The sequence below is a fragment of the Gigantopelta aegis genome, chromosome 10, assembly GCF_016097555.1.
Source record: "Gigantopelta aegis isolate Gae_Host chromosome 10, Gae_host_genome, whole genome shotgun sequence".
NCBI classification, from domain to species: Eukaryota; Metazoa; Mollusca; class Gastropoda; order Neomphalida; family Peltospiridae; genus Gigantopelta; species Gigantopelta aegis.
In genome coordinates, this window is record NC_054708.1 from 3,692,573 (window position 1) to 3,708,453 (window position 15,881).

General features: G+C 35.1%; 1 protein-coding gene across 2 annotated transcripts; it reads left to right on the plus strand.

The window, feature by feature from the left end:
• The first annotated feature begins 5,416 nt into the window (after positions 1-5,416).
• Positions 5,417-14,126, plus strand: LOC121383992 (torsin-1A-interacting protein 2-like). 2 transcript variants are annotated; one of them, XM_041514131.1, is made up of 2 exons: positions 5,417-5,450; positions 12,758-14,126. In XM_041514131.1, the coding sequence occupies exon 2, from the start codon at positions 12,765-12,767 to the stop codon at positions 13,995-13,997; it is 1,233 nt and encodes a 410-aa protein (XP_041370065.1). In that variant the 5' UTR covers positions 5,417-5,450; positions 12,758-12,764; the 3' UTR covers positions 13,998-14,126. The 2 variants fall into 2 exon arrangements, with proteins under 2 accessions (XP_041370065.1, XP_041370064.1); XM_041514130.1 differs by lacking the exon at positions 5,417-5,450 and adding an exon at positions 5,458-5,771.
• Positions 14,127-15,881: the final 1,755 nt, after the last annotated feature.

Here is a 15,881-nt window from a genome sequence, read left to right on the forward strand (position 1 = left end):
CTCAGTTTTTTGCTATATAACCGCATCTGGCTGTAGTACCGGTCCGAACAGGTGGTTCATTAATCGATTCACTCCGGCTGTCACGTGCGCTATATACCCATGTCCCAAAAGGTCGATGCACAATATTACAAAATAACATGGGAAAAATACAGCCAGAAGGCTTACCATTAAACATACATATTGTTTTAATTCTTCACCATTTCCTAGAAGTGAATATGTGAACCATAACATGTGTCACAATTAGGAACTATAGTGGACCGTGATGAATGAACTCTCACCCGGAAGTGATCTGTGTAGTGAGACCTTAAAGTCTAGTGACCAATTCTGTCAAACTTGGTTTGAAGTCAGTTTGATAATTTGGGTCATTTACACCATGAAAAGCTATACTAGAGCCGTGTAACTTATGAACTCTAACCAATACACCAAAAGATAGATGTACCATACCATCCAATAAAACTTCATATCACATTGTTACTCCTTGGTCATCCACACAATAGATGGCCATCAAACAAGCAGCCACTATATGGTAATGTATGACCTTGTTGGTAGTTCTGATATGGGGAACATACAAAGAAGATAATTATCTAGTTAGTTCATTAAAAATATTAGTTTCCATCAATTGTTGCTATGGGCAACAATTGTTTCATAATGAAGTGTTGAAATCCTGGTTTTTTCTGTATATTTCAGCATGAAGATCCACATATTGTTAATGGCAGACACAAATTCTACTTTCATAGTAGAAAACTATGTTATATATTCACAATACCATCAAAACTGTTTGTCATTATGACTGTACATTTGAAAAAAATCATTATGCACAAAATCACAGAAATTAGGGTGATTTGGATATTGACCTTGTGACCTTGAATTTTGACCTTTTACAATGAGAAACTCAGTGTTAGACACTCAGATTAATTTATTTATTACATGTAAGAACACTAGAATATACATTTTGACAAACACACCCCTAAAAAATAAAAATAAAATAAAAATAAAAATAATAAAAATAAATAAAATTGACGTTTGCAATATTTACCCAAACAGGGCCCCCATACACTTGGCTGAAATCAACATCGATGTAATTACCTTTTATAAGGATGCTACACTTGTACATTTTCATTTTGGCTTGCTAAAGTTATATATTTTGGGATAAACAGTAATTTCATGTTTTACATTATGGTCTCACTACACAGATGTCATCTGCCATTGAAACCCATGTTAAACTGCCCAACTTCAAGTGAAGATTGCCCATAGAACGGGTTCTCATTGGCACCAACAACATACACCATTGCGAACATACATTATATAAGCATTTATTTTCACTGCAAAATTGAGAACATTTCCGTCTCAGTTTTTTGCTATATGACCGCATCTGGCTGTAGTACCGGTCCGAACAGGTGGTTCATTAATCGATTCACTCCGGCTGTCACGTGCGCTATATACCCATGTCCCAAAAGGTCGATGCACAATATTACAAAATAACATGGGAAAAATACAGCCAGAAGGCTTACCATTAAACATACATATTGTTTTAATTCTTCACCATTTCCTAGAAGTGAATATGTGAACCATAACATGTGTCACAATTAGGAACTATAGTGGACCGTGATGAATGAACTCTCACCCGGAAGTGATCTGTGTAGTGAGACCTTAAAGTCTAGTGACCAATTCTGTCAAACTTGGTTTGAAGTCAGTTTGATAATTTGGGTCATTTACACCATGAAAAGCTATACTAGAGCCGTGTAACTTATGAACTCTAACCAATACACCAAAAGATAGATGTACCATACCATCCAATAAAACTTCATATCACATTGTTACTCCTTGGTCATCCACACAATAGATGGCCATCAAACAAGCAGTCACTATATGGTAATGTATGACCTTGTTGGTAGTTCTGATATGGGGAACATACAAAGAAGATAATTATCTAGTTAGTTCATTAAAAATATTAGTTTCCATCAATTGTTGCTATGGGCAACAATTGTTTCATAATGAAGTGTTGAAATCCTGGTTTTTTCTGTATATTTCAGCATGAAGATCCACATATTGTTAATGGCAGACACAAATTCTACTTTCATAGTAGAAAACTATGTTATATATTCACAATACCATCAAAACTGTTTGTCATTATGACTGTACATTTGAAAAAAATCATTATGCACAAAATCACAGAAATTAGGGTGATTTGGATATTGACCTTGTGACCTTGAATTTTGACCTTTTACAATGAGAAACTCAGTGTTAGACACTCAGATTAATTTATTTATTACATGTAAGAACACTAGAATATACATTTTGACAAACACACCCCTAAAAAATAAAAATAAAATAAAAATAAAAATAATAAAAATAAATAAAATTGACATGTTTGCAATATTTACCCAAACAGGGCCCCCATACACTTGGCTGAAATCAACATCGATGTAATTACCTTTTATAAGGATGCTACACTTGTACATTTTCATTTTGGCTTGCTAAAGTTATATATTTTGGGATAAACAGTAATTTCATGTTTTACATTATGGTCTCACTACACAGATGTCATCTGCCATTGAAACCCATGTTAAACTGCCCAACTTCAAGTGAAGATTGCCCATAGAACGGGTTCTCATTGGCACCAACAACATACACCATTGCGAACATACATTATATAAGCATTTATTTTCACTGCAAAATTGAGAACATTTCCGTCTCAGTTTTTTGCTATATAACCGCATCTGGCTGTAGTACCGGTCCGAACAGGTGGTTCATTAATCGATTCACTCCGGCTGTCACGTGCGCTATATACCCATGTCCCAAAAGGTCGATGCACAATATTACAAAATAACATGGGCAAAATACAGCCAGAAGGCTTACCATTAAACATACATATTGTTTTAATTCTTCACCATTTCCTAGAAGTGAATATGTGAACCATAACATGTGTCACAATTAGGAACTATAGTGGACCGTGATGAATGAACTCTCACCCGGAAGTGATCTGTGTAGTGAGACCTAAGGTCTCACTACACAGATGTCATCTGCCATTGAAACCCATGTTAAACTGCCCAACTTCAAGTGAAGATTGCCCATAGAACGGGTTCTCATTGGCACCAACAACATACACCATTGCGAACATACATTATATAAGCATTTATTTTCACTGCAAAATTGAGAACATTTCCGTCTCAGTTTTTTGCTATATGACCGCATCTGGCTGTAGTACCGGTCCGAACAGGTGGTTCATTAATCGATTCACTCCGGCTGTCACGTGCGCTATATACCCATGTCCCAAAAGGTCGATGCACAATATTACAAAATAACATGGGCAAAATACAGCCAGAAGGCTTACCATTAAACATACATATTGTTTTAATTCTTCACCATTTCCTAGAAGTGAATATGTGAACCATAACATGTGTCACAATTAGGAACTATAGTGGACCGTGATCAATCAACTCTCACCCGGAAGTGATCTGTGTAGTGAGACCTTAAAGTCTAGTGACCAATTCTGTCAAACTTGGTTTGAAGTCAGTTTGATAATTTGGGTCATTTACACCATGAAAAGCTATACTAGAGCCGTGTAACTTATGAACTCTAACCAATACACCAAAAGATAGATGTACCATACCATCCAATAAAACTTCATATCACATTGTTACTCCTTGGTCATCCACACAATAGATGGCCATCAAACAAGCAGCCACTATATGGTAATGTATGACCTTGTTGGTAGTTCTGATATGGGGAACATACAAAGAAGATAATTATCTAGTTAGTTCATTAAAAATATTAGTTTCCATCAATTGTTGCTATGGGCAACAATTGTTTCATAATGAAGTGTTGAAATCCTGGGTTTTTCTGTATATTTCAGCATGAAGATCCACATATTGTTAATGGCAGACACAAATTCTACTTTCATAGTAGAAAACTATGTTATATATTCACAATACCATCAAAACTGTTTGTCATTATGACTGTACATTTGAAAAAAATCATTATGCACAAAATCACAGAAATTAGGGTGATTTGGATATTGACCTTGTGACCTTGAATTTTGACCTTTTACAATGAGAAACTCAGTGTTAGACACTCAGATTAATTTATTTATTACATGTAAGAACACTAGAATATACATTTTGACAAACACACCCCTAAAAAATAAAAATAAAATAAAAATAAAAATAATAAAAATAAATAAAATTGACATGTTTGCAATATTTACCCAAACAGGGCCCCCATACACTTGGCTGAAATCAACATCGATGTAATTACCTTTTATAAGGATGCTACACTTGTACATTTTCATTTTGGCTTGCTAAAGTTATATATTTTGGGATAAACAGTAATTTCATGTTTTACATTATGGTCTCACTACACAGATGTCATCTGCCATTGAAACCCATGTTAAACTGCCCAACTTCAAGTGAAGATTGCCCATAGAACGGGTTCTCATTGGCACCAACAACATACACCATTGCGAACATACATTATATAAGCATTTATTTTCACTGCAAAATTGAGAACATTTCCGTCTCAGTTTTTTGCTATATGACCGCATCTGGCTGTAGTACCGGTCCGAACAGGTGGTTCATTAATCGATTCACTCCGGCTGTCACGTGCGCTATATACCCATGTCCCAAAAGGTCGATGCACAATATTACAAAATAACATGGGCAAAATACAGCCAGAAGGCTTACCATTAAACATACATATTGTTTTAATTCTTCACCATTTCCTAGAAGTGAATATGTGAACCATAACATGTGTCACAATTAGGAACTATAGTGGACGTGATCAATCAACTCTCACCCGGAAGTGATCTGTGTAGTGAGACCTAATACGTAAGGTCTCACTACACAGATCACTTCCGGGTGAGAGTTCATTGATCACGTCCACTATAGTTCCTAATTGTGACACATTTTATGGTTCACATATTCACTTCTAGGAAATGGTGAAGAATTAAAACAATATGTATGTTTAATGGTAAGCCTTCTGGCTGTATTTTGCCCATGTTATTTTGTAATATTGTGCATCGACCTTTTGGGACATGGGTATATAGCGCAAGTGACAGCCGGAGTGAATCGGTTAATGAACCACCTTTTCGGACCGGTACTACAGCCAGATGCGGTTATATAGCAAAAAACTGAGACGGAAATGTTCTCAATTTTGGAGTGAAAATAAATGCTTATATAATGTATGTTCGCAATGGTGTATGTTGTTAGTGCCAACGAGAACCCGTTCTATGGGCAAACTTCGCTTGAAGTTGGGCAGTTTAACATGGGTTTCAATGGCAGATGACATCTGTGTAGTGAGACCTAAGGTCTCACTACACAGATCACTTCCGGGTGAGAGTTCATTGATCACGTCCACTATAGTTCCTAACTGTGACACATGTTATGGACTTATGGTTCACATATTCACTTCTATGAAATAGCGAAGAATTAAAACAATATGTATGTTTAATGGTAAGCCTTCTGGCTGTATTTTGCCCATGCTATTTTGTAATATTGTGCATCGACCTTTTGGGACATGGGTATATAGCGCGGTTTCTAGATGTTTCGTACCCAAACACGTTCGTACCATACCGTTTCGTAACCACTAGCTATGTTCGAAATGGTGTATGTTGTTAGTGCCAACGAGAACCCGTTCTATTGGCAATCTTCGTTTGAAGTTGGGCAATTTAACATGGATTTCAATGGCAGATGACATCTGTGTAGTGAGACCTAACAAGTTTCAGTTTCGATTCACACGGATCAAGGGGGTGCAAGAAAACTAATTACTAAAAGGTAATGTTCGAATATGTTACAGATTTAAGATGATATTCTTAGATTCTGGAAGTTATTGACAAGCTTTCGAGACGTTTCGGCCTTAGTGCTGCGTGCATGTTCGGGTTATAGCTAAAACGGAACCATTCAGGCTAAAACGACACCAAAATCTATGGAGAAAGCGGAACCTTGTTTTGGCTGAAACGGCACCAAATATTTTAAAATGTATGGCTAAAAGGGAACAAGAATCATTATAATTTGTGAGCGATTTTATGCTCAATAAAACAGCTATATTAAAATAATTATATTAATCATTTATAATTTTATTAGCCTTTGTTTTATTTTTATGTTCATGTAAGACAGATGAATCATAGTCACTTCGTACCCTAGTCATATCGTACCATCCATTTCGTACCATGCTGCCTGGTCATTTCGTACCCTAGTCATTTTGTACCTTGGTCATTTCGTACCATTGCAAAAAGTCATTTCGTGGCCTAGTTATTTTGTTCTCTAGTCATTTCGTACCACTGTGAAAAGTAATTTTGTACCAGTATATAGAAAACGAATCAACCATAGCATATAAGCAGTGTCGTTGTTTTTTTTAAACTTTATTTTGACAGTTTGAAATTCAGAACACGTTATTGTGCAGCATGTCATTATTCATAACAATAATACATGTCAACTGTTATTTCCATTTTACCCGACAAGAGCCGTATTTGGTATGTACGATTAACGTCCAACTTCGATGTTTTATGAAATTGGCTCCAATTGACCAAAGTGCGCTTTTTATATTCATAATTAATAAATATGCTAATAATAATAAATAAATAAATAAATATGATATTTTTTTTGAGTTACCAGCTGAAATAGCCGAATATTACTTATTTGCATCTTATTTGTTTAAGAAATAAACAACAACCATCAAAAACATTAACTACCCTATTGATTGCCAAATTAGCCAATTGCTCATGTTTATACACAGTGGCAATAATTTTTAGTCTTTTACTGATAAAAAAAACCCCTTAAATTAACCACAAATTTGTTTCAGTGTATGGTGTGAAATGACTATGGTACGAAATGACTTGATGTTTTTTTAGGGACAAAATTAAATAGTTAATGATTTATAAAGTCAGTTGCAGGTGGTGTTTGCATCTTATAGACGCAATTTAATGTTATTTTCTAAAAAACAATTCTGGGGTGATATAAAAAAATGTTGATACATGGTACGAAATGACGTTTTACAATGGTACGAAATGATCAGGGTATGAAATGACTTTTTGCAATGGTACGAAATGACCAGGGTACGAAAGAACCAAATTAGGTACGAAATGACTATGGTACGAAATGGCCAAGGTACGAACTTCGTAACGAAGTGACTAGCAACCAGATAAAAGTAATAGCAGCTAGACGTCAGCAATATGCTGACAATCGTCCACAGTGTTTGCAAAAAATATGTGTTGTTTACATTATTCAACATTTATTAAAGACAACACATTTTAAAAGGAAAAACCTTAAATTGTCTGTCTTATGTTGTTATTTTAAGTTTTGTTGTATTGTTTTAATAGTAAATGTAATTAACCACCAGCCAGTGTTTATGGTAGCCCTAGTGTCTCACAATTACCCCTGTCCTGAGCAAGTAGCCCATTGAACTAAATCCCTTGGACAATGTGTCAAGATCAAATAAATGTAAGAAAATGTTAAACGATTACTAGTAAGGATTGTCTGTTATTTCTTTATGTTCATCGGGGTATGAACAAAACAAATCATCCACAAACTGTGTGAATTGGCGAAGCCGTTCTCATATAAGTTTGTGGATGATTTTTTTTGTTCATACCCAGATGAACGTAAAAGAAATAACAGACAATACTTATAATTAAATTTGAATCAGACTTGTTAATAATAACACTAAAAATTCATTTTAAAATATATTTTTTTATCCATAAACAATAACTCTCAATAAGACAGCTTGCCCATATAAAATGACGTCATCAGATATGACGTTCCCTGATGGTGTAATAATGAACAAACTCCTGTGGAATGATGTTACGTTGTGGAAATTTAATTACCGGCATTTAACAAATGGCATCATCTCTTATTTATAGCAATTAAACTATAAACTTTCAATACTTTACATACAGGATGTACAGTACTCTTATATGCTACTCTTATGTCATGTTTTTTTGTATTATTTTGTTATTTCCAAAACACTTTTTCTTTTATTTTTACATTAAGTAAACTGAAATTATTTACAAAAAACATTTGTAGGAGGGAAGAAAAATGGTTCCGTTTTCGCCGAAACATTGAGGTGCCGTTGTATCCAAATTGGTTCCGTTTTCGTAAACAAAAATGGTGCTGTGTTGGTAGTGGTACCGTTTTAGCCTGATCCCGCATATTTGCCCATCTCAATTTCGGCCCCATAACCCTAGTTGTTTCGGCCTCAGTAATGTCTCGATTTGCGAATAATATTAGTGGGCCATTTAACCACTTTAGAAATTAAAAAGAAATGTTTCTTTGGTAGGTATTAACATGCTTACATCCCAGTTATTATTTTATTTTTCAGGGCCAGCTCTGCCACTTGCCAAATTTGCCAATTGCGAATTTTAAAAACAATTGGGGAATTTTATTATAATTTGGCAAAAAAATGACATGTAATAGTTGATATTTTGTTGGAAAATAACTCAGTTTCTGCTATTTTTGAAGTTCTATAGATAATTTGGAGAAATTGAATGCTCACCCAGAGCTAGCCCTGTTTTCCATAACATTTAGTTGGAAGGGACATAGAAAGTGTGGCTCTTTCTACATCCAAAAATTGTTACATACTCTGTATATAGCTGGTATTGTCACATACTCTGTATATAGCTGGTATTGTCACACACTCTGTATATAGCTGGTATTGTCACACACTCTGTATATAGCTGGTATTGTCCCACACTCTGTATATAGCTGGTATTGTCCCACACTCTGTATATAGCTGGTATTGTCACACACTCTGTATATAGCTGGTATTGTCACACACTCTGTATATAGCTGGTATTGTCCCACACTCTGTATATAGCTGGTATTGTCACATACTCTGTATATAGCTGGTATTGTCACACACTCTGTATATAGCTGGTATTGTCACACACTCTGTATATAGCTGGTATTGTCACACACTCTGTATATAGCTGGTATTGTCCCACACTCTGTATATAGCTGGTATTGCCACACACTCTGTATATAGCTGGTATTGTCACATACTCTGTATATAGCTGGTATTGTCACATACTCTGTATATAGCTGGTATTCAAAACTTGTAGCACCATGTTTCAACCATTTCTCGGGGCAGGATGTAGCCCAGTGGTAAAGCACTCGCTTGATGTGCGGTCGGTTTGGGATCGATCCCCGTCAGTGGGCCCATTGGGCTATTTCTCGCTCCAGCCAGTGCACCACGACTGGTACATCAAAGGCTGTGGTATGTGCTATCCTGTCTATGGGATAGTGCATATAAAAGATCCCTTGCTGCTAATCGAAAAGAGTAGCCCATGAAGTGGTGACAGCGGGTTTCCTCCCTCAATATCTGTGTAATTCTTAACCATATGTCCGACGCCATATAACCGTAAATAACGGTTGAGTGTGTCATTAAATAAACCATTTCCATTTCCATTTCAACCATTTCTCAACCGAAATAGTGCAACAAATGGACACATAAACCAAAAATGTATAACCTACCATACTCACTAAATCCAGATTGATAAATCTTCCAATGACAACATAAAACATTTGCTAACCAGTTTAAATTTGCTAAATAGAGGGAAGCAACTCAACCCTGTACATTAAGAAAAGTATTGACTTAATGTGGGCCATGCACTACATAACATTATATTTATCTTAACATTGCTGACATTAAACATAACTTAACCCACAATTACTTTGGCCATTGTTGGATAACGAAGTAAGAGGCCATTTAGCATGTTAAGAGTAATCTTATGTTTTTAAAAGGTAATTGCATATGCCAACTACATTAATTATATACGTTATTTAGCAATTACAAACAATGATACTTTAAATATTGTGTATGAGGCCAAAACGGTTTGGGACCGAAACGTCTGGGGCTGAACATGCACTGGGGCCGAAATGACCTGATACTGTTCATAATGCTAACTCTCCCCGAACTGTTTAGTCAACTTGCCCCCCAAAAGTTACCAACTCACCCCAGTGTTTGGACAACTCATCCCAATCTTAGCTTTACTGTCCATAAATACTTGTGACGAAATTAAAAAGGACATCTACAACTTTGGTGTACCATCGATGTCGATGGGAAAAAAAATGAATACTATACTTATTAAAATAATATTCTATATTTTTCAATTATGATGCATAAAATAAATATATTCCAGACAGTTAATGAAAAAAAAATCAACAACAAGGACATCGTAAACAAAAGTGTAACACCATCCAGTAAACAAGAAAGTGTGCTTGTTTCTAACTGCGTTCAGGCACATGCGTTTGGAGAAAATAACCTTTCTACACGTGCGAAGTTTGTTATTTTCCATTTTTAAAGCCATTACATGGTAAAATATAAATGTCTGAAATATGCACAATGGACGAACACTGATTAATATTTTATAAAGTACATCTGAGGCGAGTCGGTAACTTTTTGGGGGCGAGTGGACTAAACAGTGTGGGGAACATCATTCTCTTACAATGATATTTGCTACAAATTATTTATTTCTGGTCCGTTTTTTTCTAAATTGCTTATAAAAAATAGTAGTTTTTTTTTAAATTTCCAAAACACTTACTTTTCTTCATACCTCAAATCAAAATGAAATTATTTACAAAAAACAAATCAAAATGAAATTATTTACAAAAAACAATGGTTATGGAGGCTTGGAAGGTCTACAGAACTCTAAAATTTAGAACTACATCAAACCTGCGGTAACACAGTATGCAGTAGAAAATTCTAAGTTTAACACTGAATACCTTTACATTGATATAATTTTCGAGTTTGCTAATAACAAATATTTTGCTTATTCACCACTAATACACATACTACAAGAAGAAACCCGTTGTCACCTATGTATTTAACCAGAACATTATTGAAAAGGGGTGCTGTCTGGTTTCTTTGTGTGTGTATTAGTGGTTACTATGTAAAATATTTATTATAGGCAGACTAGAAAATGATCAATGTAATACTAATGGTATTTAGATTCAAACATAGGATTATTGTTTGTATACAGCGAGAATCTTTGTCTACCATGTGGTAGTCAGCCATTCCATGTTTTCGTTATAGAATAATCTCTGAGAGAGCGATCATAACTGTCCAAATGTCCATCTAGCAGACAGGAGAGTACTCGGGCTACATGCACCCCATGTTGTCTTTATTTCCATCAGGCCATATTTTTTTACCTGCTATATTAAAAAACATCATTTTAGCAGGCCATATTTTACTTCCTATTTTGAGTCGTGATAGGTTACAAGACACATTACTTATTTCGATGTCTGCCAGATTTTAACTCTGTAAATTAAAAGATTGCATACCATATTACCACAGGTATGATGCAGTTCTAAATAGAGTTCTATAGACCTCCCAAGCCTTTATGAATAATGTTTTTTTTAAAAATAATTTCATTTACATTTGAAGGAAAGTGTTTTGGAAATAACCAAAAAAACATACCCCACTATCAGGGTTTTTTTCTCTAAAATTTGACTTGACACCATTGGCTTTGACTTTGGGAATTTTAATGTTGTTTTTAAAAAAATGGGAATTTTTAGTTTCATTTTAAAAAACATCTTAGTAAGCCTTGTTAGAATTGAAAAGACTAACTTAATACTATACATATACTTGTATTTATTCAAATTAATATCTAGTCTTATGTATTGTTTTCAAAAATATGTCTTTATTTAATAATAAAAAATTAAAATTATTTACATTGATTGGGAATTTTTTACTCCAAAATTGGGAATAAAAAACGACATAGCTTTTGAGAAATGTTGAGGAATGGAGCCGATTATTGGAGTCTAGAAACATAGGTGATAAAACCCCGACTATCTTTCGTATGCAATTTTTAAAAAAATCGGCTCCGATATAAATAACTTGTAAAAAATGCCATAATAAGAGAACGATGTTCCCTGAACGTGGGAAGGACTACAACTTCCAGAGAGTGATCATAACCATAGAAATATCCGTCTAGCTCTCGAACGTCAGAGTATTCAGGCTAGGGGTGAGTGGAGGGTTTGGGACAGTGTGGGGAAAATTAGAACCTCTAAGATGTATTTTAAAGCATTATAAAATTAACATATAACAGAATTGATCACAAGCTCAGACTCAGCTACATGTAAATAGAAGATGATATGATCGTGCATACAAATAATTACATCTGTCTCTTGAAAATGACCTGCAATTTTCTGGTAATTTTAGCAGGTGAATTGCTATTTTACCCTCTAGGCCGCTATTTTGAGCCCTGTCCATGTACAGTTACTGTTTATCACCAAATATAGACCCGGTAAGCTATACAGTTACGACACATTTATATTTCCATTATTATTGCTATAAAATCCCTTCAAAGACAACTAGTACTGATACATTTTTACTCGTTCATGTCACTGTTTTCACTGTACTGATAGTAATACTGTATGTGAATCTAAATAACTCTCCAATGATCTAAAAGGTGCTCTATAAACAGGTTAATAAGATTTTAACGTGGAATGGGATGTAGCCCAGTGGTAAAGTGCTCACCTGTTGTGTGGTTGGTCTGGAATAAATTGATCCCTGTTGGGCTATTTCTCGTTTGAGCCATTGTGGTATGTGCTATCCTGTCTGGGATAATGTATATAAAAGATCCTGAGCACTACCAATGGAAAAATATAGTGCATTTTCTCACTAAAACCACAGTATACGTCAAAAGTATCAAATATTTGACATCCAATAGCCGTTCATTGAGCTCTAGTGATGTTGCAAAACAAAACAAACTTTACCTTTATTAATAAATTTTATTCTTTTGTTTTGTCTTTTTTTCTCTTGTCAGAACCAGCATGTCTAGTCGCTACTACCTGAGAAACAAACCTAATCCCAAGAAGGATGATTTGGGAGATAGCCGTCACCAAACAGGTAACATTTCAGGAAAAATGCCAAACAGAAGAAATGATTCCACCACAGATTCGGACAGTGACTATTCACCAGAACGCAGGTCAGCGTCCCCAGAGTTCCGTATGGAATGCAGTGTTTCAGACCATGACTCGCTGGATTCTGTCCCAACTGACACCATCCACAGTAGTCCTTCTTCTACAACCGGGTCACCTTCAGCACTGACCCCTTCTCCGCGACTCGCTCGTCGAGTTCAACATGAAAGATTGAGTAGTCCCGAGAGTGGACACGGTCAGTCGTTTCAGTCCAGTCCCAAAATGAGGAGAACCCAAGCAGAAGTATCATCATTTGAAAGTTCACACAAAAGAAGAGTACCTGCAGCTGGTAAAGGAAGCAAACATGTGACAGATTGGTACAAATTCCTACAGACACCCATCGTTATTCGTATCTTTTGTATCCTGGTAGTAGTCGCAGTCGCACTTGCCCTTGCTCTAAAACTGGTATCCATATATGCAGGCTATTCTGATGATGACAAAGCTATGCATGCAACAAAGCCAACCGAGTTCCAAGAGTTTATAAAGAGAGTCAATGAACTAAGAGATGTTTTCCCTTCCCAGGATGAGCGGACTTGGAAAACACTGAAGTCCTCAGTGAAGCATGTGCTGGATGGAAAGGACCCACACTACCCTGCTGTGATTTTGTTTGCAGTTCCTAAGAGTGCATCAAAGCTTGGCACGTGCTTTGCTCAGCAGGTAGCACAGAAGTTTAAGAACTCTACCCGACTCAACAAATACATCGACTGTCGACACAGCAGCCATCTTGATCCTGCCGACGCGAAACTTGATCTTGACGAGAAAATCCATGCACATTTCCAGACCGGGAAGGCTGTTGTGATCGATCATCTGGAGATGTTGTCTCCCAAGTCTGTCCTCCTACTTCACGGCACCTGCGACAACGACAACGCACCCTTCAAGGATGTTCTCATTTCACTGGTTTTTCACCTGGATATTCCAAGAGACATCGATCACAAGCGCGTGGAGGATAAGGTGGAAGAATATTTAATGAGTGGCCTGGATGTCGACAAAGTCGGTGCAATGCTCAGCCGCATTGCAAACAACATCGTTGTGATCCGACATGAACAGTCAGGACTGATGGGTAAAGTTTGTCCTCAATTAAAGTAATAAGTTTATGGATGTTTGTCATAAACCACAAAAGAACCTGTGCTTTAATCACTGCTTAAATACAATGAAATGTGCTTCAAAGCATATTAAAAAAATAATAATAATAAAAAAAAAAAAAAAAAAAAAACACCTATCGAAATTTCTTGTTAGCTATGGAAGTACATATTATTAGTTATTGAGAGATTTATGTTTTGTCAATTTTAGTGTTTTGGTGTCAAACCTTCATTCATTCATTCATTTGTGACTATTATATTTACAGAATTCAACATAAATCGTTGTGCATCAAAAATAACAGAAATCCAACATCTGCAGTGTTTCCATTTGTCGAACACTGGTAGTGCCTTTTGCTATGAGTAATTATTATTTCTTTTTTTTTCTGTTATCATCATATCCGTAAGAAATATTTGGAAGTATATTGATAAAGTCTTGTTATATTTCAAATGGTTTCTTTAAGACTAGCCTTTTGTTATTAATTCAACAAGTGAGTTCCTACAAGCTTACTGATTTTACGGAAACAATTGCCTCTTGTTTGATGTTTGCAAAATCTCAGAACCAAACATTCATTGTCTATTAATACAATTCATAATTTCAATGGTTATTGAAAACTAGATCGAAACAGTGTCTCGCATAATATTTAAATCCTAGCGTCTGATATATTCAAAATACTGTAATTAGCAATTACTGATTTCCTCTTGTACTATGAATTATTAAATATATACTGATCATTTTATTTATTGGTGTTAAAACTACGATGTTACCTCACCATTATTATAGGATCATTTACCAATGTAAAATGCAAACACACCTACTGTATTAATAGACTCGCCTACTATTAATATTAGTAGTTGTGTTCATACAACATACATATGTATACTGCAATTGATTTTAGTACCTGTACTTGTAATGGTGTGTTGTAGCACAAAACAATAGAAAAGCACCTTGCTTCTGAATATTAAACATGGAAAATAATGTTTTATGTCACCTAGATTAGTGATTAATCAAAGGATACAATGATGAGTGATTACAGTCGAAGGATACGATGGTGAGTGATTAATCAAAGGATACAATGGTGAGTGATTACAGTAAAAGGATATGATGGTAAAAATGTGTATTCTAAATGTAAAGGGGGAGGGGGGCATGTAATAATCGTATCTTCAGAGGGAGCAGATTGACTACCTTCACCCTCAAATATGAATATAGTAAATATGTATTAATATAAATAAGAAAGACGAGGTTCAGGATCTGAAGGGCTTTAATAATAGGGTTAATTAATTATAAGTAAATTAGAACACTGGGGTTTCTATATAGGATAATTTATCCCCAGGATCTATAAATCAATATACAAGTAGTGTATATCCCACAGGTATAGCCCTAATATTTAGCAAAATAGAAAACAGTTATATAAATACATGTTCAACAAAAGTGTAGGCTAATTAATTAAATAGCATTAGTAACCAAGCTTCATCTATCAAACCAAATACACATAATAATAATAATAATAATAACTTTATTTAATGAGGGTGACAGGTTTAGCACAAGCTAATCTTCCACTTGGCCCTCAACAATACATTGAAATACTGGAAAAGAAAATACATATATACTAAGTACTATACTATTATAATAATGCATACATACATATTGACTAGAGAAATCTTACATTTAACAGACATCTGTTAGTTGTGTAATATTGACACTAAAGTCTCAAAACAAAAATTATTATATAGAATAAAAATTAATCAGCCAAATAAACATCCATGAGATATTGTTTCAGGCTGGATTTAAAGTTCGCAACTGACTTCTGGTGTCTAATATCAAGGGGTATTGTATTCCATATCTGAACACCTGAGTAACTGAAGGATTTTTCATATAGTTCAGTATGAGGCC